The sequence below is a fragment of the Euwallacea similis genome, chromosome 12 (assembly GCF_039881205.1).
Source record: "Euwallacea similis isolate ESF13 chromosome 12, ESF131.1, whole genome shotgun sequence".
Classification (NCBI taxonomy): domain Eukaryota; kingdom Metazoa; phylum Arthropoda; class Insecta; order Coleoptera; family Curculionidae; genus Euwallacea; species Euwallacea similis.
This window is the reverse complement of record NC_089620.1, coordinates 2,230,626-2,252,559: the sequence shown is the minus strand read 5'-3', so window position 1 is coordinate 2,252,559 and position 21,934 is coordinate 2,230,626. Positions and strand designations below refer to the sequence as shown.

The following is a 21,934-nucleotide window of genomic DNA, read 5'->3' as shown; positions in this document are numbered from 1 at the left end:
TTTATTTAATCCGTATTTATTTTACACTAGACCTATCACTAATATCTCACATTATCCGAAAGAAATTAGTAGCGATTGCTTATGTCTTATTGTTAATAAAGGCAATATACGAGTAGGTTCCTGATTGCCGTTTTATCGTTTACAAATTATATTTCTTGGTAGGTAGATAATGGCCTATTTTGAAGCATCGCCGATAATCTTTTAAGAGTTGAAGCAAAGAATATGGTTTATGTGGCATACGTGATTTTGGGCTACAGAGTTCAATAACGTCTGAATTGTTACTTTCTCACACATTAAATCGTCCGATAGAAATTCTACTTTTGTCCATCAATAATCTTCCACACATGAGTTTTTCTAATTCTGGCAAATAAATCAATAGTTTGTAATCGAAACTGATCACAAAACAGGTTTCCTGCACCTGGTACAAATCTCAAAGGTTTTCTAATAAGTCATTAAAATGAATTGTAAATATTATGTATAAAAGTTATTCAGAATTGCTATTCAGCTTTAACTCGTGTCACATTGTGGGATTTCACTTCTTTCATTCCGCAAAATCCTACACGTTACACAAAGCTACGCATTTTCTTATTTGGTTACATGAATTAAGTCAATCAAGGCATAGTAATTCATCTACTGAGCCTTTAAAGAAGGAAAAAGGCAGTGAAAATTTTTTAATAAAAAAATCCTTCTCACTAGACATCCAAGCCATGGGAAAATTCAAGCAGTATAAATCTTAAGTGCAGATAATTATCGTACTTATCATAAGTACAGAGATCTGAACTAACCATTTTTCTCATGAAATGAATCGTAGAAAAACACCCCACCCAGTCTTTTGGCAGCCGGGTAATGTAGGATTCGTCCTGAGTACTCCCTCCCCCTCTCACCCAGTCAGAATCCGAGGAGAAAGTACCCTACGAGTAAACACGTGGATCTCACCTTAAATTCCTCCTGGAACTGCATTAGCATTACTTCAGAAGGGGGGCGAAAGGATTTTCGCAGTTTCATTTTTACTTTATATACTACTTCTGCATAACTTCATGATGTCTTCTGACATTTCTGCATCGCATACATTATCAACTAGTTCACTTTTCCCCCTCTCTGTCATGCCATATTTTCACATTATCTGTGAGGGTTTTAGGTCACCTGTCGTATAGATTTCACATCTCCTAGCATTTCTCGAATAACTCATGCTGTGCTTCCTTTTTCTTCCCTTGGCCTTTATATAGACTTTACATGTCTCCTCGACTTGTAAGGACATTGGAGGTATCCCGGCGTTACATGTCATCAAAACTAGCTTCTTAGATGCGGTGCTTAGGACTTGCACAGCTTTCTTCAGAACCACAATTGCAATTTCCGTTTGCTTGCCACTGAATCTCCTATTTTAGGTATAATTGGTGTCAGATAACCCAGGATTTTTGAAGACTTCCACGATCTTTGTGATGTTGCGTGTCATACTGAGTTCGTTGTCCACGAATATCCGCAGATATTTTTCCTCATTCTGGCTTGAAATTTCTAATTTGTGTATTTTTACTTTTACTTCTTTAATTACTCTCTTAGCCTGTAGTAGCTTTTATTTTATTAATTGCCACCTTCAAACCCGTGTTTTCCAGTTTTTGCAGGATTGTCAACATTGCGTATGAAACTTTATTCATCAGTGCCTTCTTACATATCACTTTGAGTAAAACGGCCAGAGTCGGCATGTGCAATGAGATATTCCTTCTTCTTTCTTACTTTCCAAGATTTTGTCATAGAAAACATACTTGAACCAACCTGCCCTCCAAAATTTTTATGTTTCAGTTTATTCATTGGCGAACGCCATTAAGTTGATCCTTTTTTACAGTAACCTGCATTGCAAAACATCCTTATTTCTATACTCTCCTATAAAGTTGTTTTACTTATGTCTAATTGCTAAATTAATTGAGCATTGCCATTTGTGGTCGGTATTAATTTAGACCTAACAGTTGAATGTAATTAAAGCAATTAAACTTGAGATATGCCCAATTTGCAACAGCTGTTAGTGCATAAGAAGTTTGAAAAGATCAATGAATATTGAGTTTTGAAAACAAGATTAATTGCTGCAATTTGCAGTTCGAGAGACTCATTCATAATTACTAATGTATTTTGTTACGTATAATTCATGGTGGATTTGGTAGAACGGAAAAGGTGGGATTGATGCCCTAGTTACCATATTGCTCTTCCCAGGAATTTCAATACATTAAAGCCTCTAGAACGAAACTAGAGGAGCAAAAACCGGGTGTTGCTGAAAGGTACTTCACCGCTATGCCTTTTTTGTTTTTGCAAAAAATGAAATTTTCAGGTTAAATATAGGATAGTAAAATACATCTAATGAAGTTGATCAAATTTCATGGGCAACTCTGTAAATTTTCCAACGGAGTTGTTTTCGTTAATATCATAACTCTGTATGTAAGTTGATTCCAAAAAATTCATGACGTTGTTCAAAAAGTGGAAAACAAATAGAATATTAAAAATCATCTTTGCCGCAATCTTTCCTAGAAATGAATTTTCGTGATTAGTACCTGATTCAAACAACACTCGGCACACTGCTTGGAACACCGTTCATATGCAATACGTTATTTTCTTCTAATCGAAGTTCCTTTCTCTTGCAGATTAAATTAGAACGAGTACTAGGAGTAACAGTACCAACCAATGCAGCATTGGCAAATGACAATAGAGGAACTGTGGCCTATCCAGCAGGGTAAACAAACCAAATCTCATTTCGTTTTTTATTATCTGTATTGAACCAACGACTTTTCACTCAATTAGAAATTAAAAACCAGTTGCTTCTCGCCATAATTTACCACCAAACACGATTCAGTATAATTGAAAACCTTGAATGACCTTTGCATAGAAATGTATGGTCAAGCAAGGCCACTTGCTCGTCTTCGCATCGCAATGAACCATTATCTGATACAGTGTCGTTGACATGACGCTTTGATTATAAGGATGAAAAATTCAGTTAGTCATAGTCAGGATGCCTACGAAATTTCCCACACGACATTGTCCATTTTTCGTCGAAATCTCCATTTGGTTAGGAAATGGTGTCGCAATCGTTTAAAAATTCGTTTGCACCGAAAAGAGGCATAATTTTGAATAAATTTAAAATAATCCATTCAACAGCTGCTATTGTTCGTTTTTTTTGTCTTCCCACTTGACAGTAAGTACCACAGGATAATAAAGGTCGGTAATATTTGACGTCTCTATTAAAGGACATACGGCGTAGCAAATTTCTATTTTTTGATCTTGTTTTATCATTAAATTTCTCGTTTCTGCAACAGTATATAATTACACACTTAGAGCTTCAGCACGAGTTATGTGCGATCTGTTTCTCCTGCATGCAAAATATTTTAGAGCAGTGTCTGACCGTGTCCTATTTTCGACGGTATACAGCAACTAAAACGCAGTTCGGAAAATGTGTGAAATTAGCAATTTGATTATTGTTAGATTGAGCATCGTTGAGACATCTTTTTCTACCTCGTGAAGGCCTTTTACCAAGCTTTTTGAAGGCTTGAGTGTGGAACAATAAGGGCTAAAACGTGATATAACTTCATTGTCTAAGCAGTTCTAGCAAGCTTTTATAAATAATTCCGGAAAATTTCCCTTGTATGAAATCGATTTAATCATATATTCTAAAAAACTTAAAAAACTATCAAGGGAACTGCCCCTTTAAGACAGAAATTCTTAAAGTGTAGGATTCCCCTGGAAGTTTTCTTAAAACGGAAGTTGGCTCGTAGTTTACCTCGATCATGGAAGTTGTACAGAGTGGTGCTTTTTCGATGGACTGACACGGAATAAGTAAATCCATGAGCATTCTCGAGTCCGACTTCCAAGTAAAATTTCATGGCGTGATTGACTGACGGCTAACTTGACTTGTTTTGGATATATAGGGCGTTTTTGAAAAATCTTTCTTTTTGGGCATGATGCCGCATACGGGTATTACAGAAGATAGAAGAAAACAGTTCAAATTACAAGATTTTTCAGGAACGCCCAGTATATCCAGAAGCAATAAAGTTACCTTCCTAACCGGCTAACCCGAATAACATTACGATGCTGTCATAATATTCACCATATCCGTTTTGCATGCAAGTCGCTAAAGTCAATAATTTTGTAATACAGTGTGCATTATGTTTAATTACGTTTCAATTTTATTCATAATATCCTACATTTCGAACACCAGATTACGACAAGACTAGGTATATAGGTATCATAAATCAGGCTAATAGGCAAAATTGGAAGATTAACTCCGGAGGCGCGCCGGAAAATTTGAGGAAATTTCCTGATAATGAAAAACTACTCTGCAGCTTTAGCTCGACTCGATTGCCTAAACGCAACGTCATTTCCGTTTATTCGTCAGATTTATTTTCCCAGTAATTTCAACTTTAAGAAACATATATTTTGATGTTTTGACACATTTCCGATGGTTTTAAGGTGCTTATTCGCAAGAGCAATATGTAACATAAAATTTATTCCAAATGTAACATAACAACATAATTAACAAAGATATTTACAAGTGAAAAGCCAATAGTATTCATTTCTTGTGACTGATTATTTGAGGAATTTTCTGTAAGGGTGGATTAGCATACTCAAAATAGATTAATCCATTCTAATTTAAGTAGTAATCTGCTGCGCAGTGAGACAAAAATTAATACCAAATCGTGTTCTATATGAACGCCCTGTATATTCTCGAAATGGAAAATAAAATATGTCTTTTATCTCGGTGCCATTCCTAAAAGAACAATCTTCAATTTAAAAATCGGATCACTGGGTCGCGAAACTGACCGTGAAGTTGAGCGAAATTTTAGTGATATGTTTTATACAGATAACATAGAGGAACGTCTAGCCAATGGGAGATACAAAGAAAAAGTAAAGTTTGTGGATAAGATTCTACTTTGGTGTGCCATTTTTTAAAAGCATTTCCAGCGACTTCTGACTTAATTTCCATAAAAGAGTCGTAGTTACTCCATTAGTGGGAGTAACTATGACTCTCTTAACCGCCGACGATAGGGACTTCGGTTTTTATTGCAAGAGGCAAAAAGTTCCTTGCAATAACAATATATCTACCGCATATCAGTTAAATTTATAAAGATGAAATTAAATTTAACGTCTTAGCAGTAAAAGTGTTACTATACAACCGAGGCATCAAAAGTAACACTTGTCTTTTTGGTGTTATTAAAAAGTGACTTTTTGTATCTAACTGCTAGTAATTATAATTAATTGTAAGATATCACATCTGGGCTAAAATATAGACAGTTTCACAGTTCCAGTTAAGCTTTTTGCTCATTAATTCAGCCACAATTACTTGCATTAGCCAATTTTCCAATTATTTCGGCCAAAATGTAGCTAATAATCGAACAATTAACTCGGTTAATGTAAAGAAGGTTTTAATTTCTGGCAATTTGTTATAGATAAGTCATATATTTGAAATGGTTTTAGAGTAAGGTCTTAAAAGAGATCGGAAATTATTCGCATTAAGCCTAACTTTTTCAAATTACATATTTTCGAAAATTATTTTTAGTAATTACCGAACGGGATGTGTAAGTGTTATTCACGCCTCTTACCATTTTTTGTAACGGTTATGAGCAAGACCGCCATTTACATCTTATCCTCGTTCTTATCTCAGTTTAACGGGCATTGAAATACGATGAATTTTATTAATTTCCTGACGTAATTTCTGCTGTAAATTTGTTTTTATTATAGTTTACCCGCCATAATCATTGTTTTCCTGCTCTACAGGATGAAGGGAAATCGTTAGCATGTAAATAATACGGCCTATAAGTTAAGTCGCTCCTAATTGGATGTAGGTTGTTCGTGAAGGCCGTTCAAGGCTGTTTTTATGCATGTGCTGTAAAAAATCTTCTGAGTTGATTTATTTAATTTCCTTTATCGTTGTTTTACTCAGGAAAAATATATTAATATTGAACTAGGTATAATGCAAAACCTAGACAGGAACATAGTAATTTATTTAGCACTTTCGTAACGTCTAAATCTAAAAGTTGTGCATTTTCCGCTCAGCTGGGTAAAGCGGCACAAATTTTATTTAAAAAGAAATTGTTTAAATTGTGAGTTGCCGCTTGCATTGCTTGGTTAACCGTAGGTAATTTCACATGTGTTTAATGGCTACTTGGTAGGTTAATGAAACAAGAAATTAAGAAAACAATTTTCTTTCTTTATGTATGCGCGCTTGTCGCATTTTAATATCAAATCATTACTTTGGAGTACTACGTACAGTACCTTTCAATCTTGATACGATAATGTTGTTTTTTTGCTCATACGATGAATTGCAGTAATTTTTTTCAGTTGTTTTATCTTTCGCCATTGATTTTCTGTATGTCTAAGAATTATGCCTTGATCTAACCGCGCTCCCCATTTCCGGTCGTTTATGTGTCCCAGCCTGAATTATTTACTTGCATTTCTTGTTTGTGGTTGTAAGATATTTATTAAAAATATTCCAGTCGCTTTCACTGAACAGTTTTTTCATGTCCCCTTTGTATTTAGGTAATTTCAGATATGTCGCTAAGGTGTATGTACAATACAGAATGCTCGATGTCCGCGCGAAAGATTACTTTGACCCAAATATTCTGCGCAGTATATATTTATAAAAACGCTGAATTGGGACAAAAAACACGATTTGTCTTTTCCAACAAATGCCCATAATATATCAACTAAATGCGTTACTCAAAGCATCCTTGGCAACTTCCCAAGAACCATATATCCGATTAAACTAAAGAAGCGGATTAAATGTCCTGAGTACTGAAGAATTATGGCTGTTTCATGTTTGTGTCAAACACTTATCGGTGTAAGGGCGACTGGCCTGTATTTATATGTTTTCCTTTTACCTACTTAGAATTTAATTATTACTTTTCACAGAATCAAGAAAAATTGCTTCTTCGGTCGTTTATGGTAAAAGTTGTAAAAATTAATAATTTTTTTTATTTGGTTAATTTCGGAAGATACCATTGTGATTTTCAATTTTTTTTCAGGTGCACTGTAGTCCTGTTCAATACAAAAACTCAGCAGCAAAACCACATCATCAACACTTCCAGAAAAACCATAACGTCACTGGCATATTCGTCATGTGGACGATACATTGTGACAGGTTAGTTGATCCTTCACTTAAATTAATTCTTCTAACTTAAGAATGATTAATTAATAATAACTCTGGATCGCCGTAGACCACAATTTTTCCTCCGTATAAACTACGTATAGTAACACTGGGCGAAATTAACAAGTGAAGTTAGAAATTTGACATATGTCTAATTTTGTTAGTTAGAAATAATAAAGTTAAACATTTGTTAAAGTTATAACCTCACTCATTTGTCAAATTTGGTCCTTGCCACTGTGCATAATTTATATATGGAGAAAATATTGGTTTTTCATGGCAAGTCGATATATGTTTTTTTTTACGTTGGAACAACTTCATAACCCATTTTTTATTATTTGCAAAGTTGTTGGTCATAAAATATTCTTTACATGCTCAAAAAGGGAAATGAAGATTCCATGGCTTTTCAAATTAAAAATAAATGGGATAGGTACCAACACAGGGTTATTTTGATTCGTTGCTTACCATTGGAATCTCGGGTGAGAAGAACGAAGTCGATTAAATTGAAGTAAACTTGTGCATTTTTATACTGAACAAACCTCCCTCCTTTTTAACATTTAGAGAACATTGTCACAACGGTTCAATAAATGCTTGAAAAATCCAATTATTTACTCAAATCGTTTTTTCTTGAACTTATTTCGAGAATTTCAAAAAAAAATGTCACATGTCCATAGGCATTTCTTCTTTAGAAAGTGGTGCCATCAGATGTGCAGCGTGACATTTTGGATTTTGGGAACCATCATCATCTTCAGTTTCTTAAATACGGACCTGACGTTTTTAGAAAAAAAAAATGAATGTCTGAGGTCCTGAATAAAATCTTAAATTAAAACAAGAGTTTCATTCATCGAATTGAATATAATTATTCTCTCTTATCCGATTGGACAGAGATTCGATTGGCTCATTTCACAAAGCGCTACACACCACACAAATATGGAGACATAATTGATAAATAGGAAGAGATTTATTGCATATTTTGCATTTTGTAGAATGAAAATATTATTTCCAAATGTTACAAAGCCAACACGATCATCCAGACAACCAACTAATGAAATTGCATTTCCTACACAACTCGGCCCTTGAAGAATGTTTAAAAAATATTACATTAGACTAATTATAAGACCAACCAACTACAACCACAGATTAATGCGCGATGATCTTTTAAAGGTCATAATTGTAGCAGATCATATAATGTTACCAAAGGCGGAATATTGGACGCCGCAAGAAGTGTTTTCGAACATTTTGTGTGTGTATGTACGTTTTGGCGTATATTGAATATTTTATCACTACCTCTTTTTTATTTTGTTTTACTTTTATTTTTTATTTCATTAAATAAATATTAAAAATTCATACAAGTCCATTAGGAGATCCATACCCAAAAGGTTTGCAATTTCTTATGAATTTTTATGATATACAAGTATATATTTTTAATAAACACATGCTTATTACGTAGTGCGATAGAAGTTTTTATCCAGTAGATCAAAACTTTGAAAATGTAAAAAAATATATAGTTACTAATAATTCTGAAACCTCACTTTAAGTCTGAGGTCTTGTAGAGGTTAAAAAGTAAACTCAATGAAGAAGAGAAATTAAAAATGATTTGAGCAAATATCGGTTTTCTTCGGATATTCCCAGATCCAGTAGCGGAGAATCCTAAATTTTTAAACGTAGTTTTTTTTAGCATAAAACTGCGCACGATTGCTTTTATTTAACAGACTTCATATCTCTCACAATTTTCGAGATTTCATTGATGAACAGCGAATTTGAATAATCCTGCACGTCAAGATCCTAAGAACAGTGATTTATAGGAGAATGTGGCCATCAACCAGCGGTAAGAGTATGGGACCTACAATCGGACCCCCAATCCACTCACCCGGGTTTAGCTCCACAGCCCCAACAAGTAGCAGAGTTTGTGGGGCATAAATACGGAGTCAACTGTGTGGTATGTATTTTTCTTTTTAATTAAGGGTTGAGGAGTAATGATGAATGCATTAAGTATACAGTGTTTTCATTTCAAAAGTGGACACCTTTTGCCTTTTGCTTTTCAAAAAGGGGGGCGAATGCATTAAACTTGACGTTAATCTCTCAAAACCCTAAGCTTTCCAAAGCCATATTTATTAAAAATATTGAAAAATGTTTTTATCGTTTAAGATTTTTCGCTATACTACACCTATCATTTAATAGTATATTACATTACAAGGACAGTAAGAAGCATGTCAACGCCGAGGCGAAAGTTTGCGACCGATCCGCAAGCGAGACAATTCTTTTTCTACGACCTACTGCCTTTTCATCTTAAAGTAATTGAAATATTAATTCTGCCAATCTCCAGAGATAACGTTTGCTTTACTTATATTCGGAAATCATGCAGCAACACACATTATTCTCGTAAAATATTTCAGCTCCTAGCTGTGCGTAATAATATTACATAGCAGAATTACGGTTCATTACGTAGTACTGCCCTGTAATTGCTGATTTACTGCTATAAGGCGTTCTAACGCTATTGCAATTTACTGGCAAAAGAATAGAAACAGGTTTGCTAGGTCATGGAAACATACTTTCCGCCTAACTGCCTGCCTAGGTGGAAGGAAGGTGTGGTGGATCATCATGTCAAAACATAAATGAGTGACAGTAGAGATTCGCTAAATAAAGGGAAGAATTTGGAGGTTCCAGAGGAAATACTAGATGAAGCATTGTGGAAACAATTTGCATGTACGGTATAATTAAAAATAAATATAGTTTAGCAGTAAATCACCCGATTTTTTTAACTTTTAAGTTCTTAACGGCCGCGGCCCGTTATGAATCGTTTATCATGTCTATATTGAAACTACGTTATATTATAAATATGTACATTAATAAAATGCGCTTGACGATAATAGGAGAAATATTTTTAAAAATAGTGAGAAAACGCAACATATTTTTTAGTCAGTTTTGTAAGGTTGTACAATTTTAAATACATCCTGTAAGTTTTTCATTTTCAGGCGTTTTCTCCCTCCAACAAATATGTGGTCAGCATAGGAACCCAACATGATATGATTGTAAATTTGTGGGATTGGAGGAATAATATTAAGGTAAATATTGGAAAATTGGTGTATGTAATACAACTTAATATGAAAAAATAATACGTTCAAATTTTATTTTCTTCTAATTAGGCGTCGAAATTCCGACAAATTGTTGTAAATAGGGCATGAACGCACCATATTTTTCAGGTTGCAAGTAATAAAGTCAGTACCAAAGTGAAGGCGATAGCTTTCTCCGAGAACGGTAGCTATTTCGTCACTGTGGGCAATAGACACGTGAAGTTCTGGTTTCTGGAAACAGGAAAGAATAAGGTAGGTTTATTTTCTTTTTATTTACAGGGTGTCCCAGATTCATTGCATAAACGATACATGTCACCATCGCTGGGACATCCTATATATGTATGCAGCATTATTAAATTATTCAAGCCGAAGCTTTATCTTACTACGACTACGACTACTTTCTTAATCCCATGTCTAAATAATTTCTTTTCAGTACAAAGAAGCAGTTCCATTAATGGGAAGGTCCGCTATTTTAGGCGAACAGAGAAACAATTATTTCTGTGATGTTGCGTGTGGTAAGGGCGAGTGTGGTGATAGTACGTATGCTATAACTAGGTAAGTTGTAGTTTGATATATTGCATTTTGTACTTATGTCTTATCTTAATTTGAGGTAATCATATCATATCATTTGGATATTCGTTGCTCTACAATAACTTCATCCCTTTGGAGTATTTTTAGTAAATGAATTAGTGTCCTCTTATGCATCAGTTGAACTTATTAATGATGGATCCTTGTGAGGGGTAAAATTGCCTGTTTAACAGTTGCCACCTTATCGTAACTAATGAAATGGACTATTCTCAGTTAAAAGGAGAGTTACGCTGTAATTTTTACCCTCATGACTATCCACCATAAGGCGGTTCAAGTGATATTTTTTTCCCGTCAAATCTAAATTGCATTAAATTACCTAAGGTATTTCGTTGAGGTAATAGTAATATTCCATATTTATTTTCCGCTCCATTTATTTTGGCATTTTCCTTTTCATTTTCAGGTCAGGATTGCTGTGCGAATTTAACAATAGAAGACTTTTAGATAAGTGGGTAGAATTAAGGGTAAGATTTTATATTGTTACATGTCATTTGAGTAACTGATGTATTCCAATTCCCAGACAACCAGTGCCAATTGTATTGCAGTAGGACAGAACCATATTTTCGTAGGATGTGCAGAAGGAATTATCCGGTGTTTCGACCCCACAACTCTCAGGTTTATCACGACTCTCCCCAGGTGTCACTATTTAGGAGTAGATGTAACTCTGGGTAAAACTATACAGTAAGTTATTTCGTTTTAATCTTTCGAAGATGCTATATCAAGTAATTGTTTTATAGACACATGGCTTCCCCTCCTCCCGATGCCAAGTACCCAGATACAACAGCAGTCACCTTCGACGAAACTAACAACAAATTAACAGCAGTTTACAACGATCACTCCGTCTACGTTTGGGATGTTTTTAACGTTAAAAGAGTAAGTATTTCCTCAAAAAAATCGTCCAGTACTATGTTTAAGTAATATATATACAGTATATTTCAAGACACTAGCGATATGAAAAATCTGTATGCTTCCACACATCTTCATGTATAATATACAAAAAACAAAGTAAGCACAGTGGAGATCGGCTGTCGCACTGCATGAGTTCTGCAATATTGCTGGCTTGCTTTTAAACAGCCAAGTTGCTTGATTTTTATTTAAAGTTTGCTATCAAAATTATTTCAAATAATGTTTCTTTTCAAAATTAAATAAGATAATAAATAAAACTCTTAAGCGTGAAACATTCATATGTATTAAAAATGTGTTTAATAAAGCCAGCTGGTAACATTGCAGAGCTCATGCAGTATGGCAGCTGATCTACGTTTACTTCTTTTTGTACACTATAAACGGAGATGCGCGGAAACATGTACTCCTTCATATCGCTAGTGCCGTGAAATATACTGTATAATATGATATTTATAGAATGTTTAAATAAAACCGTAGGTAGGGAAATCGTGTTCTTTCCTCTATCATTCGGCCTGCATTTGGGGAGTCGAAATGGCGCCCTTGAATAGCCCTCTACCTCCAGGAAGTTTTTTAACGTGTAGTTCGGATGATACTATAAGAGTCTGGACGCTGGACCAAATGAATGAACAAAATAGCAGGGGGATGTATCAGCAAAATATTTATAGCAACGTAAGCTAACGTGTCATGTGGTGATATAGAGCTATGTCTAAATGGCTTTTGGTTTCAGGATCTCTTAAAAGTGGTTTATGTAGATAAAGAGCTTTCTTATATTAAGGATCTTGATATCTCAGGAACAGTCACTAATGAAAAACAGCCGGACCAGACCTCTTATGATGGGAAGAATGGGGTTCGGTGTATTACAGTCAGTCCTGATGGGAAACATTTAGCTAGTGGAGATAGATCTGGTATGTTGCAAAAATGTCAAATATTGTTAGATATTTTCTAAATTTCTAACTTCACAAGTTATGGAATATTTTCGATTTACTGGCCGAATTCAGGTCCTCAACGTAACATAAGAACAGTGAGCAGAAAACGCTAAAGGAAACTATAAACAGTTTTTCTTGATTTTAATTAGTTTTCTAATTATAGCCCCCCACATATTACTACATATCTCCTATAGTTATACTCCTTTATTCCAAAAATTGTTAAAGATACATATAAAACATGCTTTATAGGACTTAACGCAGAATTACCCATTGAACACAAAACTATAATAATGTGGTTGGCATTTATACCTTGTATGTTTAACAACTTGATATGGACCTATATTTCACCTTAAAATAAGTTAATGTAGTTCACTCAAAATCCACAAAATGGCCCAGTGGACTCAGATTTTGATGCCAAGAATTTGCTATTGCTCTATGTACCATTACTTTTACACTACCCTGCAAAGAATAGCACCAATAATGCCATTACAAAAATTAAATTTCATACTGACTGCCATTAATGGAAACTGAAATTTGACCTGTAAAAAAGATAATGTATTAACGCCACAATTATTTCGAAGGTAACATAAGGATACATGATACTGCCGAAATGAAAGAGCAATTCAAAATTGAGGCCCACGACAGTGAAGTCTTATGTCTAGAATACTCACCTAGCGACTCGCTATACAACATGTTAGCTAGTGCCAGCAGGGATCGATTAATTCATGTTTTCGATACGAAAAGCGTATGTATTACTCATACACACCCTCATTAGCTCTGTTAAAACCACTTAAACATGATTTTCTTTAGGGCTATGATTTTGTGCAAACACTGGACGACCATTCGTCGAGCATCACAGCAGTCAGGTTTTTAAACCAAACAAACAACTTGCAAATGGTGTCCTGTGGGGCCGATAAAAGTTTAATATTTCGATCACTAGAAGAGGTGAGACTGGAAAATTTGGTTTTTAGTTTGATTTATTTATCCCTCGACTTATTTTAGATGAATGGGCGAATGCAGTTTGCACGCGATCACAACGCCACTGGCAAAACCACTCTTTACGACATGGAGGTGGATACCAACCAGAAACACGTTCTTACAGCCTGTCAAGACCGCAATGTTAGAGTTTATAGTGTCAATAATGGAAAGCATACAAAGACATTTAAAGGAAGCACGGGAGATGATGGGTCGCTTATAAAGGTAGATATTATTTATGTTATTTACATTATGAGCAATTCATTATAGAAGTAATATGTTGTAGGTCGTGTTAGATAGATCCGGAATATACTTAGCCACCTCATGTACAGACAAAAGTCTTTCAGTATATGATTATTACTCAGGCGAGTGTATGGCAACGATGTGTGGACACAGTGAGTTAGCCACAGGGTTGAGATTTACCACTGATTGTCGAAGATTGATCAGTGCCAGTGGCGATGGGTAAGTGTACATTAAAAAACCTAAAATTGTACCTCCTGTGCACCCCCTGACATAAACTTGAAGTTCGTATGATATGATTTATTTGATATCTTTGTTGTTTAATATAGTATTTTATTTCAGTTGTATTTTTGTATGGAGAATACCCCAAGATATGGTTATAACAATGCAAACAAGGCTAAGTCAACAAGCAATGCGTCAAGGAAAAATGTTAGAACGGGAAATGTTTGCCGAGAGTCCTAGATACGACCTGTACGAGTCAACAACTATTTCGGACTCCAATTACCGCTTTAGTATAGGCCCTCTGCCTCAATGGGCTAAGAAGCAGCTCAGTGAAGAATCTAGTTTATCTACCAGCCCAACAAGAGGTGTCACAGCACCAAAAGGTCGATGGGCGCAGAAAGCTGACACGAATATGGGGATTCAGTCGTTCCATGGGACGGAACCATTGCCATTTTCGTTCGTTGGTAAGATATTAATTATTTTAGCCTTTTTCATGGAAATCAGAGACTGATATTTAATCTCTTAGATAAAAGATTTGACTCGGATGGATCAAAAGAAAGTTCTCTGGATAGTGGTACCGAAGTCAAACTTTACCAAGAATCAAAAAGAGAAACCATGACAATAACTAGTAAGGTGAGTTATACTGTAAAGAACATATAAATGTTTCATATTATGAATAACCGGTAATTCATAATCTTGCGATTTTAATATAGAGAAAAACCATGTTGCGTTAAATGATAATTCACAAAGTTTTATTAAGCATTTTTGTTACATTAATGTCCATTACTCAGCAGTAGAAACACGTTAAAGCACACAAATTTTAGAAAGATATATTATACTAATAATCATTTTTACCATGTGTAGATTTCTCCAAATATCACACTAAGGGATAAAAGTAGGAGAGGGGTTATGACTGATGACAGTGCCATCGGAGATGGCGAATATGCCCATGAAGGTGATCTTGACAGTGATACTGACTTAAGGTAAAGTCGATGGTAATGTCTCAGATATTATTGTAAATGCGATTTAATTAAAGACGGTAATATTTAGAAATAATTTATTTGCTCTTGAGTCAGTACATCAAATATGAACAGTTGCATTTTATTTGTATTCTTTATACAATGGATACAATCAGTGATTTTATTAATGTACTTACGGGCAGTTTGCTGATCAAGTCTGATCCCAGAATATATATTTCTGTGAACAAAGGAATTCTCATTTTCGATTTAAAGTTGCTTCAGCTTAAACCTCAGATCACCACGACCTGCAAAAGATTTAATAACCGCCAAATTAATGTATGAGATTTGTTTGAATCCAAACATACATCGGAATTCGCACTTTCTCAGGTTCCGAACACTGCACTATCCCTCCGCCGGCTCACCTAGCGGATCTGAATTCCCAGTAACAAATATAGATGCTGATGAACTTCGTAAGTCTCAAAGAAAGAAAAAACCTCCCCAGATTGTAATCCAACAGCCTGCTTCAGGCACATATGATTCTGATGACGACGATGATGATGTAAGTCGTAGTAGTCATTCGTCCCTACGTGAAAAATATAATTTATCTACCTAGGCATCAACACCAAGCGGAGAAAACACAGACAGGAACCCTATGTCTCTGTTCTCAGTGAGTTCGGAATCGCTAGATCAATTGGTTAATAGAGAGCGATACCTTCAGTCGACATTTGAAAGCATGTCTGGGGCAGAAACTGAACATCACACACCAAGTATGGATAAGGAAACACCTTCAATATTACAATGTTAGTACGCGGTTTTTTATTTGCTTTGCAGCAAATAAGTCATCATTTTCGGCCAAATTTCTCACAAACAGTGCAAACAGAAACCTAGAAGCCATTAATGCTGTCAGGCAGACGAGGAATGATCCGGAAGCTATAAAAAAAAGGGAGGAACTGAGCAAGGTTATAGCTGAAACCAAGAAAAAAATACAGAGTGTGAGTATAATTATTTTGTGCTATGATGCAAAAAAAAATAGATAATACTCAAATCCAATGTTTTGGCTTTTGGTCTTCAAATAAATTGAAAATAAATATGCTAAAAGTAAGCAGACTAGCATATCATTCCCTGAGGGGCGTCCGATTATCTGCAGCTATAGGTAGTTTGAGGGAAAACACTAAAAACACAATTTTCGCAGATAATAGAAAGACAAGATCAATAGATAAAAGTCTAATTTTGCCCTTAATCCCTAATTTATTGTGTGTCGTGCTGCCTTGGCATACCGCTGTGTAACGCTACACTGTTCCGAGAGTGCTGAGTACAGTTGCAAGATTTTTTTTTGGGTTTTCCCCATAGAGCGATTTATTTGATTTTTGTATAAATTTTTACATGTAATTGTACGCGTATTCAGTCGATTCAACCTCTGGATACAGTTTATATTATTATACCTTAGTGACTACATAACTGTGTTTAATGACGAATTTGATCGTACTTTTAGGCGGGGAATCGTCTGAAATGCAGCCAATCCATTCATGATTTAAGCTATATCCCTGAACGAGAAAAATGGTCTAAAAAGCAATGTAAGTTTTCTTAACATTTTGATAATTTACTTCATTATGTGTAGAGTACTAGTTTTCAATTAATAATAATTCAGAGCCATGGTTAAACCTTTAAAAAACTGCTGTGGCCAAGTCGGCGAATCAAGAATGATATGAAATGAGAAGTCACCAAAGGCCGTGTAAAGTTAAGGGGTCAATTCGGCCCCCACGGGCGATCGATCTGAAATGTTTACCAATTGTCCCTATCAGTCAAAGGACTTACCACATAAAATTTCAACTTCCTAAGTCTCACCATTCAAGGGTAGGACGGGGTTGAGGGTGAAAACTTTAAAACGCCATATCTCGGGAACTATTCATCGTACAGCGTGAGGCAAAATGGTGCGTCCTTCAGTAACCACCTTCTTATTTTCATATACTTGGAGATTTATCGGTTGATGCCAAAAGGCCGAAATCTCAAAAAAAAAACTTAGGTGATTTTAAAGGAGTTCGCACTTTGGTACACTAACCATTTTTGCACACTGTGTAAAGCGCCTCTCGAAGTATTTACCCACGTTGAATCAGATTTGTATCAAATTCAGTATTTGGGATCTAACGATTCAAGGTATAGGTATACAGGATTATTCACCCAACCCGTTCATTAGAAGTTTACTAGGATCTAAAAGTGATACGAATTTGAAAATTTGGAGTTAAGTTCGACATATACTATTTTTTTTAAATATTTTCAACTTGCTGTTACTTCCGGTTTAACCGGAAATAGCTGTAACTTGCTTATTTCAAATGGAACCCTCAGTATATTATTTTATTTTTAGATTCTTCATAATATTTTAGGTACATTTTCTGTATAATGTTCTATACTTAGTTCTTACCGTTTTTGAGATATTTGACCTTGAATTAAAAACATGCCTCTGTAATGACCAATTTTAAAATTGCATATCAGCGTTTGTGTATTCTTCCATTTTGATTCAAAGTTTCACTTTAATTTTGAAATAAGCAAGTTATAGCTATTTCCGGTTAAACCGGAAGTGACAGCAAGTTGAAAATATTTTTTAAAAATAGTCTATGTCGAACTTAACTTAACTCCAAATTTTCAAATTCGTATCACTTAGATCCTAGTAAACTTCTAATGAACGGGTTGGGTGAATAACCCTGTATACTTATACCTTGAATCGTTAGATCCCAAATACTGAATTTGATACAAATCTGATTCAACGTGGGTAGATACTTCGAGAGGCGCTCTACACAGTGTGCAAAAATGATTAGTGTACCAAAGTGCGAACTCCTCTAAAATCACCAATTTTTTTTTTTTTTTGAGATTTCGGCCTTTTGGCATCAACCGATAAATCTCCAAGTATATGAAAATAAGAAGGTAGTTACTGAAGGACGCACCATTTTGCCCCACGCTGTACGATGAATAGTTCCCGAGATATGGCGTTTTAAAGTTTTCACCCTCAACCCCGTCCTACCCTTGAATGGTGAGACTTAGGAAGTTGAAATTTTATGTGGTAAGTCCTTTGAGTGATAGAGACAATTGGTAAAAATTTCAGATCGATCACCCGTAGTGGCCGAATTGACCCCTTAACCTTACACGGCCTTTAATATACAGTTTATCTCAAAATGGTTCTATATGTATGCATGTATCTCGGTTACCCTAAGAGATACAGAATCGGCTAAACGGAAAAGTTTTAGATGTTTTTATTAAAAACTCATGTGATATTTGAAAATAAATTTGCCGCTTACAGTTTTCTGAAAAAGGTATCCGAAATTATACATTGTCTTAGAATGTATACTAAACCGATCACAAAGAATTAGTAAAAAATATTTTTCAATTATCCTAAAAACCACTAGAGGTTATCGACTAAGAACAAAATACTTACTTAAATCATTAATTTTTGAAAAACAATGAGTCTATCGGTAGTTTATTTCAAAAATCCACGAGTATATTTCCCATTTCCACCATTTCTGTACCTTTTACTGTAACCAAGATCTCCAAACATTTAGAATCAATTTAAGCCATACTGTATCTGTTACGATCCAAAGATTACTTGCACACATCTACGTTTTGCTTTCTAGGGTTTTTACCTCCATATCTTGATTTGACCAAGGTTCTATTTAAATCACCAAAACTAATACCTAACCTGAACTGTAACACCTCCTACTTACAACCTTTAGCCGACTTAGATCCTTCTAACCCACCGAATAACACCACAACAGACGCCTGCAGTGTTTGCACCGGTACATCTCCAATAGAATTTCCGCCGAGCAAAAGCGTCCCATTAAACCTGCAACTTTGCGGTTGCTACATGACTGATTTCGAACGCAATTCCACAAATTTAAGTCAGATACTCGGTCTAACTCACAGCGCAGACTCACGTGCCGACTTCGGCTCGAAAAACGCGTCGAAAATAAATCAATTTTTGAATTTGTCGTCAATTACTTCGTCGCAGTTCGATCAAGAAAGTAAACAGTTTCGCGATAGTTTAGAACAAGCGACGAAGAGTCCCGAGCGGAGCTTAAGTGAATTTATTCGCCCGCGGAAGTTAAAGTTGGATAAGACGTTGAATAAATACAAAATGCATAAGAGTTTGCCTGTCAGTCCGGTGAGTGAAGAGAGGCAGTTTGCTGATTTCGTAGAGCAGAAAAAGAACGCGGAGGCTCAACAGAGGCAAAGTTTCAGGTAGGAGTAGTGAGTCTGATTAACTTCAATACGCTATTATTGTGAGATCTATTTTAGATTGTTCTCAAAGCTATTTACTTGATTTCGTTTTTTTTTCTTAAATATCAATAACTTGTGCAAAACGGAAAGAAACTAAAAAATACACTAGTGATACATTCATCAAAAATGTGTGTTCTATTGGTTGATCTATTTGGTGATGATTATTTGTCATTTTTGCAAAAGTGTGGCGTAAAAAATACATACATTTTCTGGTTCTTTTGAAACTGTACTAAATTGCACCAGATCTACCCTTTTCCAGTGTAGAATGCAAAACATTACAAATAAATGCGACAGAGCTTTCGAAGCTAACGAGACACATTTAATTTGTGAATAGAATATTCTTTTTATATTCAAATAACGATGTATACCAAAACTAAATTATAAAATTTACCTATGTTTTACGTTAATTTAAAATTAAAGGCCGTTGCCATTAACAAATACTTTCCTACAAATGCTTTGAAAAACAGTCTAAAATCGAGGTTAACATTCGAACCCAATTTCCAGTTACTTCCTTGATTTCGAGTCCAAATCAACAGATGAAGGCTTTAAGCAAATTTGCAGCGACATCGAAAAATTCAGCCAGGATTTCAGTAAAAAGTATGACCAAATCGAAAAATCGTTTGCTAAAGAGGAAGTAGGCAAAAACGAAGGAGACGATAAGGCGCGGAAAACTGAAGACGACGATTCAAATTTTAGCTCAGATTCTTTAGAAGAATACGATTACTTTGGGTACGGAGCTCGAAAGAGCCGTAAAACTATCCCGCCCAGAAGATGCGTTTCTAACAATGAAATTTATCGTTATCAAGAAGAATACATTGGTGTGTTTCGTGCTCTAGCCTAGTAATTCTGCTTGAAAATAAATACCATTTTAGAAGACATCCCCAAAAGCGAATCGTTTTACTTGAATCCAAATTATTCAGCCCAAGGTAGCCAAGAAAGCATTCTGTCTGATGAAAATGATCCGGATTATAATGATCTCTATTCCAACCACCCTAAGAGCTACTGTAACAGTTTGGAGAGCGTCCTCAGCAACGAAAGCGATTGCAAGAGCGCTCCCTTAGAAATATTATTCGAAGATAAGCGCCGTCAAATGACTCTTAAAGTGCCACACTCGCAAAGTCTTCCGAAAAACATATCATCACAACTCGATTGCGAATTATCATCAAGTCTTCCAAAAAATTTTGTTGACCATTCTTCGTATATGGCCGAAAATTCCCTTCATGTTATGGATCACAATAAGACAAGAGGGAGAAGTAGTGTGAAAACCTGCCAGACTCAGACGGATTTTGAGACTCCTCAAGAGATTGTGACTAAAAAAGCAAGAGGGTCTGAGGAGTTTCAAAGGAAGTTGTTGAAGTTCGAGAGTAGCATTGCTAAAGCCTCTGGGAAGAAGCCTGTAAGTTTATGATGTTGAGGTCTGACATCATTGATAAAAATTGTGTATGGACTCTAAGAGAGTTCACCGCAATTACCTAAGTTCCTTCCTGCGGCGATCTACTTCACGAGTGGTTTTAGGTAGCCTTCTTTGTCGACACCTCAGCTTCGAAATTGAAAGCCGTGTCAAGACCTTGCAAAGAAAACGTTCCAGTAAAACAATCAAAAATTAGTACTAAATCCAGAGTAGACTGCAGTGAAATGTTCATTCCAAGTCTAGCTCAGAAAAACAAGCAGTATAAAAGCAAGTTTTGCAACGTCCTTAACAACAAACCTGACCAAAATCTAGATATTTTTGAAGAAAGGAGTCATGGCAACCGCAACAATGGAAATAGTTTTACATTGTCTACGGTCAATTTTGAAAAAAATAGTAATAGAAGTAATGTCCAGGTACTGCCAGCTGTTGCCATGTATGTACCGGTATAAGACCAGAATTTTTTAGGAGACTTCCAGCTTAGACAGGCACCTTTTCGTGAAAAGTCTGTTAAATACTAGTGAGAAGATTTGCCATAAACCTCCTAAGGCTGTCAGAAGACACAGCTCTAAAATTAAAAAGGCCAAAACTACCTATGAGTATATAAAAAAAGAAGATTTTTATAAAACTAAAAACACTACTTGTGGAAAGTCTGATGGTGAGAGTGTATGAAAGGAGCATATTTCGTCTTTAACTCATTAAATTTCTAGCCACCAGAGATTTTTTGAATAACGAAGAATTAGTGCTTACAGGCGAGAATACTATAGAATTTCGCTTCAAAGAAAAGAACGTAGAAATGGAAGTAGAAGCTTGTTCAAGTTTCGCAAAAAGCAATATTAATGTCCCTTTCCCTAGTGATAATAGGTACCATTGATCGCTCTTAGTAAAGGCTTGTTTTTTTTTATTTTGAAACGAATTCCAGTGGTTCTCGAGAGTACTTACAAAAAACTGACAAACAAAATACCATTTTAACGGAACTGTACGACAGCTTAGACAAGAAGTCGCCTCCGTCCAGAATGGATCTAGATTCTTTAGAGATTAATCTGAATAACCACAGCACCTCCTCATGGGATGGTGAACATAACAAGAACCTATTCGACAGCTTAGAAGTCAACGTTTGGAATAAAGACTTGTGCTTTAATAAGAATGCCGCTCTGCACTTAGAGAATGTTCTAAAAAAGCAGACGCAACGACAAGGAATAGTCGAAGAGGTAATGTTAACTAGTTTTGGATTTAATGGTAATTTTAGAATGAAGAAT

General features: G+C 35.4%; 2 protein-coding genes across 6 annotated transcripts in view; one reads left to right on the top strand and one right to left on the bottom strand.

Annotated features, from left to right (window-relative positions):
• Positions 1-21,934, bottom strand: part of LOC136412754 (uncharacterized) — a 139,032-nt gene that overhangs the window by 16,945 nt on the left and 100,153 nt on the right. The window lies entirely within an intron of this gene.
• Wdr62 (WD repeat domain 62) overlaps positions 1-21,934 on the top strand; it is a 53,313-nt gene that overhangs the window by 24,350 nt on the left and 7,029 nt on the right. For 4 of the 5 annotated variants that reach the window (XM_066395929.1, XM_066395932.1, XM_066395931.1 and 1 more), the window contains 29 exons: positions 2,628-2,716; positions 6,999-7,114; positions 8,923-9,056; positions 10,093-10,182; positions 10,321-10,443; positions 10,625-10,746; positions 11,180-11,240; positions 11,297-11,457; positions 11,514-11,649; positions 12,157-12,348; positions 12,407-12,584; positions 13,187-13,350; positions 13,416-13,550; positions 13,608-13,805; positions 13,867-14,042; positions 14,163-14,506; positions 14,569-14,675; positions 14,907-15,025; positions 15,389-15,560; positions 15,615-15,768; positions 15,833-15,993; positions 16,494-16,575; positions 18,724-19,228; positions 19,772-20,085; positions 20,140-20,667; positions 20,787-21,091; positions 21,144-21,333; positions 21,386-21,539; positions 21,598-21,886. In XM_066395929.1, the coding sequence (XP_066252026.1) occupies positions 2,628-2,716; positions 6,999-7,114; positions 8,923-9,056; positions 10,093-10,182; positions 10,321-10,443; positions 10,625-10,746; positions 11,180-11,240; positions 11,297-11,457; positions 11,514-11,649; positions 12,157-12,348; positions 12,407-12,584; positions 13,187-13,350; positions 13,416-13,550; positions 13,608-13,805; positions 13,867-14,042; positions 14,163-14,506; positions 14,569-14,675; positions 14,907-15,025; positions 15,389-15,560; positions 15,615-15,768; positions 15,833-15,993; positions 16,494-16,575; positions 18,724-19,228; positions 19,772-20,085; positions 20,140-20,667; positions 20,787-21,091; positions 21,144-21,333; positions 21,386-21,539; positions 21,598-21,886 (5,499 nt within the window). Of the gene's footprint in view, positions 1-2,627; positions 2,717-6,998; positions 7,115-8,922; positions 9,057-10,092; positions 10,183-10,320; positions 10,444-10,624; positions 10,747-11,179; positions 11,241-11,296; positions 11,458-11,513; positions 11,650-12,156; positions 12,349-12,406; positions 12,585-13,186; positions 13,351-13,415; positions 13,551-13,607; positions 13,806-13,866; positions 14,043-14,162; positions 14,507-14,568; positions 14,676-14,906; positions 15,026-15,388; positions 15,561-15,614; positions 15,769-15,832; positions 15,994-16,493; positions 16,576-18,723; positions 19,229-19,771; positions 20,086-20,139; positions 20,668-20,782; positions 21,092-21,143; positions 21,334-21,385; positions 21,540-21,597; positions 21,887-21,934 lie in introns of all 5 variants that reach the window. The other variant, XM_066395930.1, reaches the window with a different exon arrangement.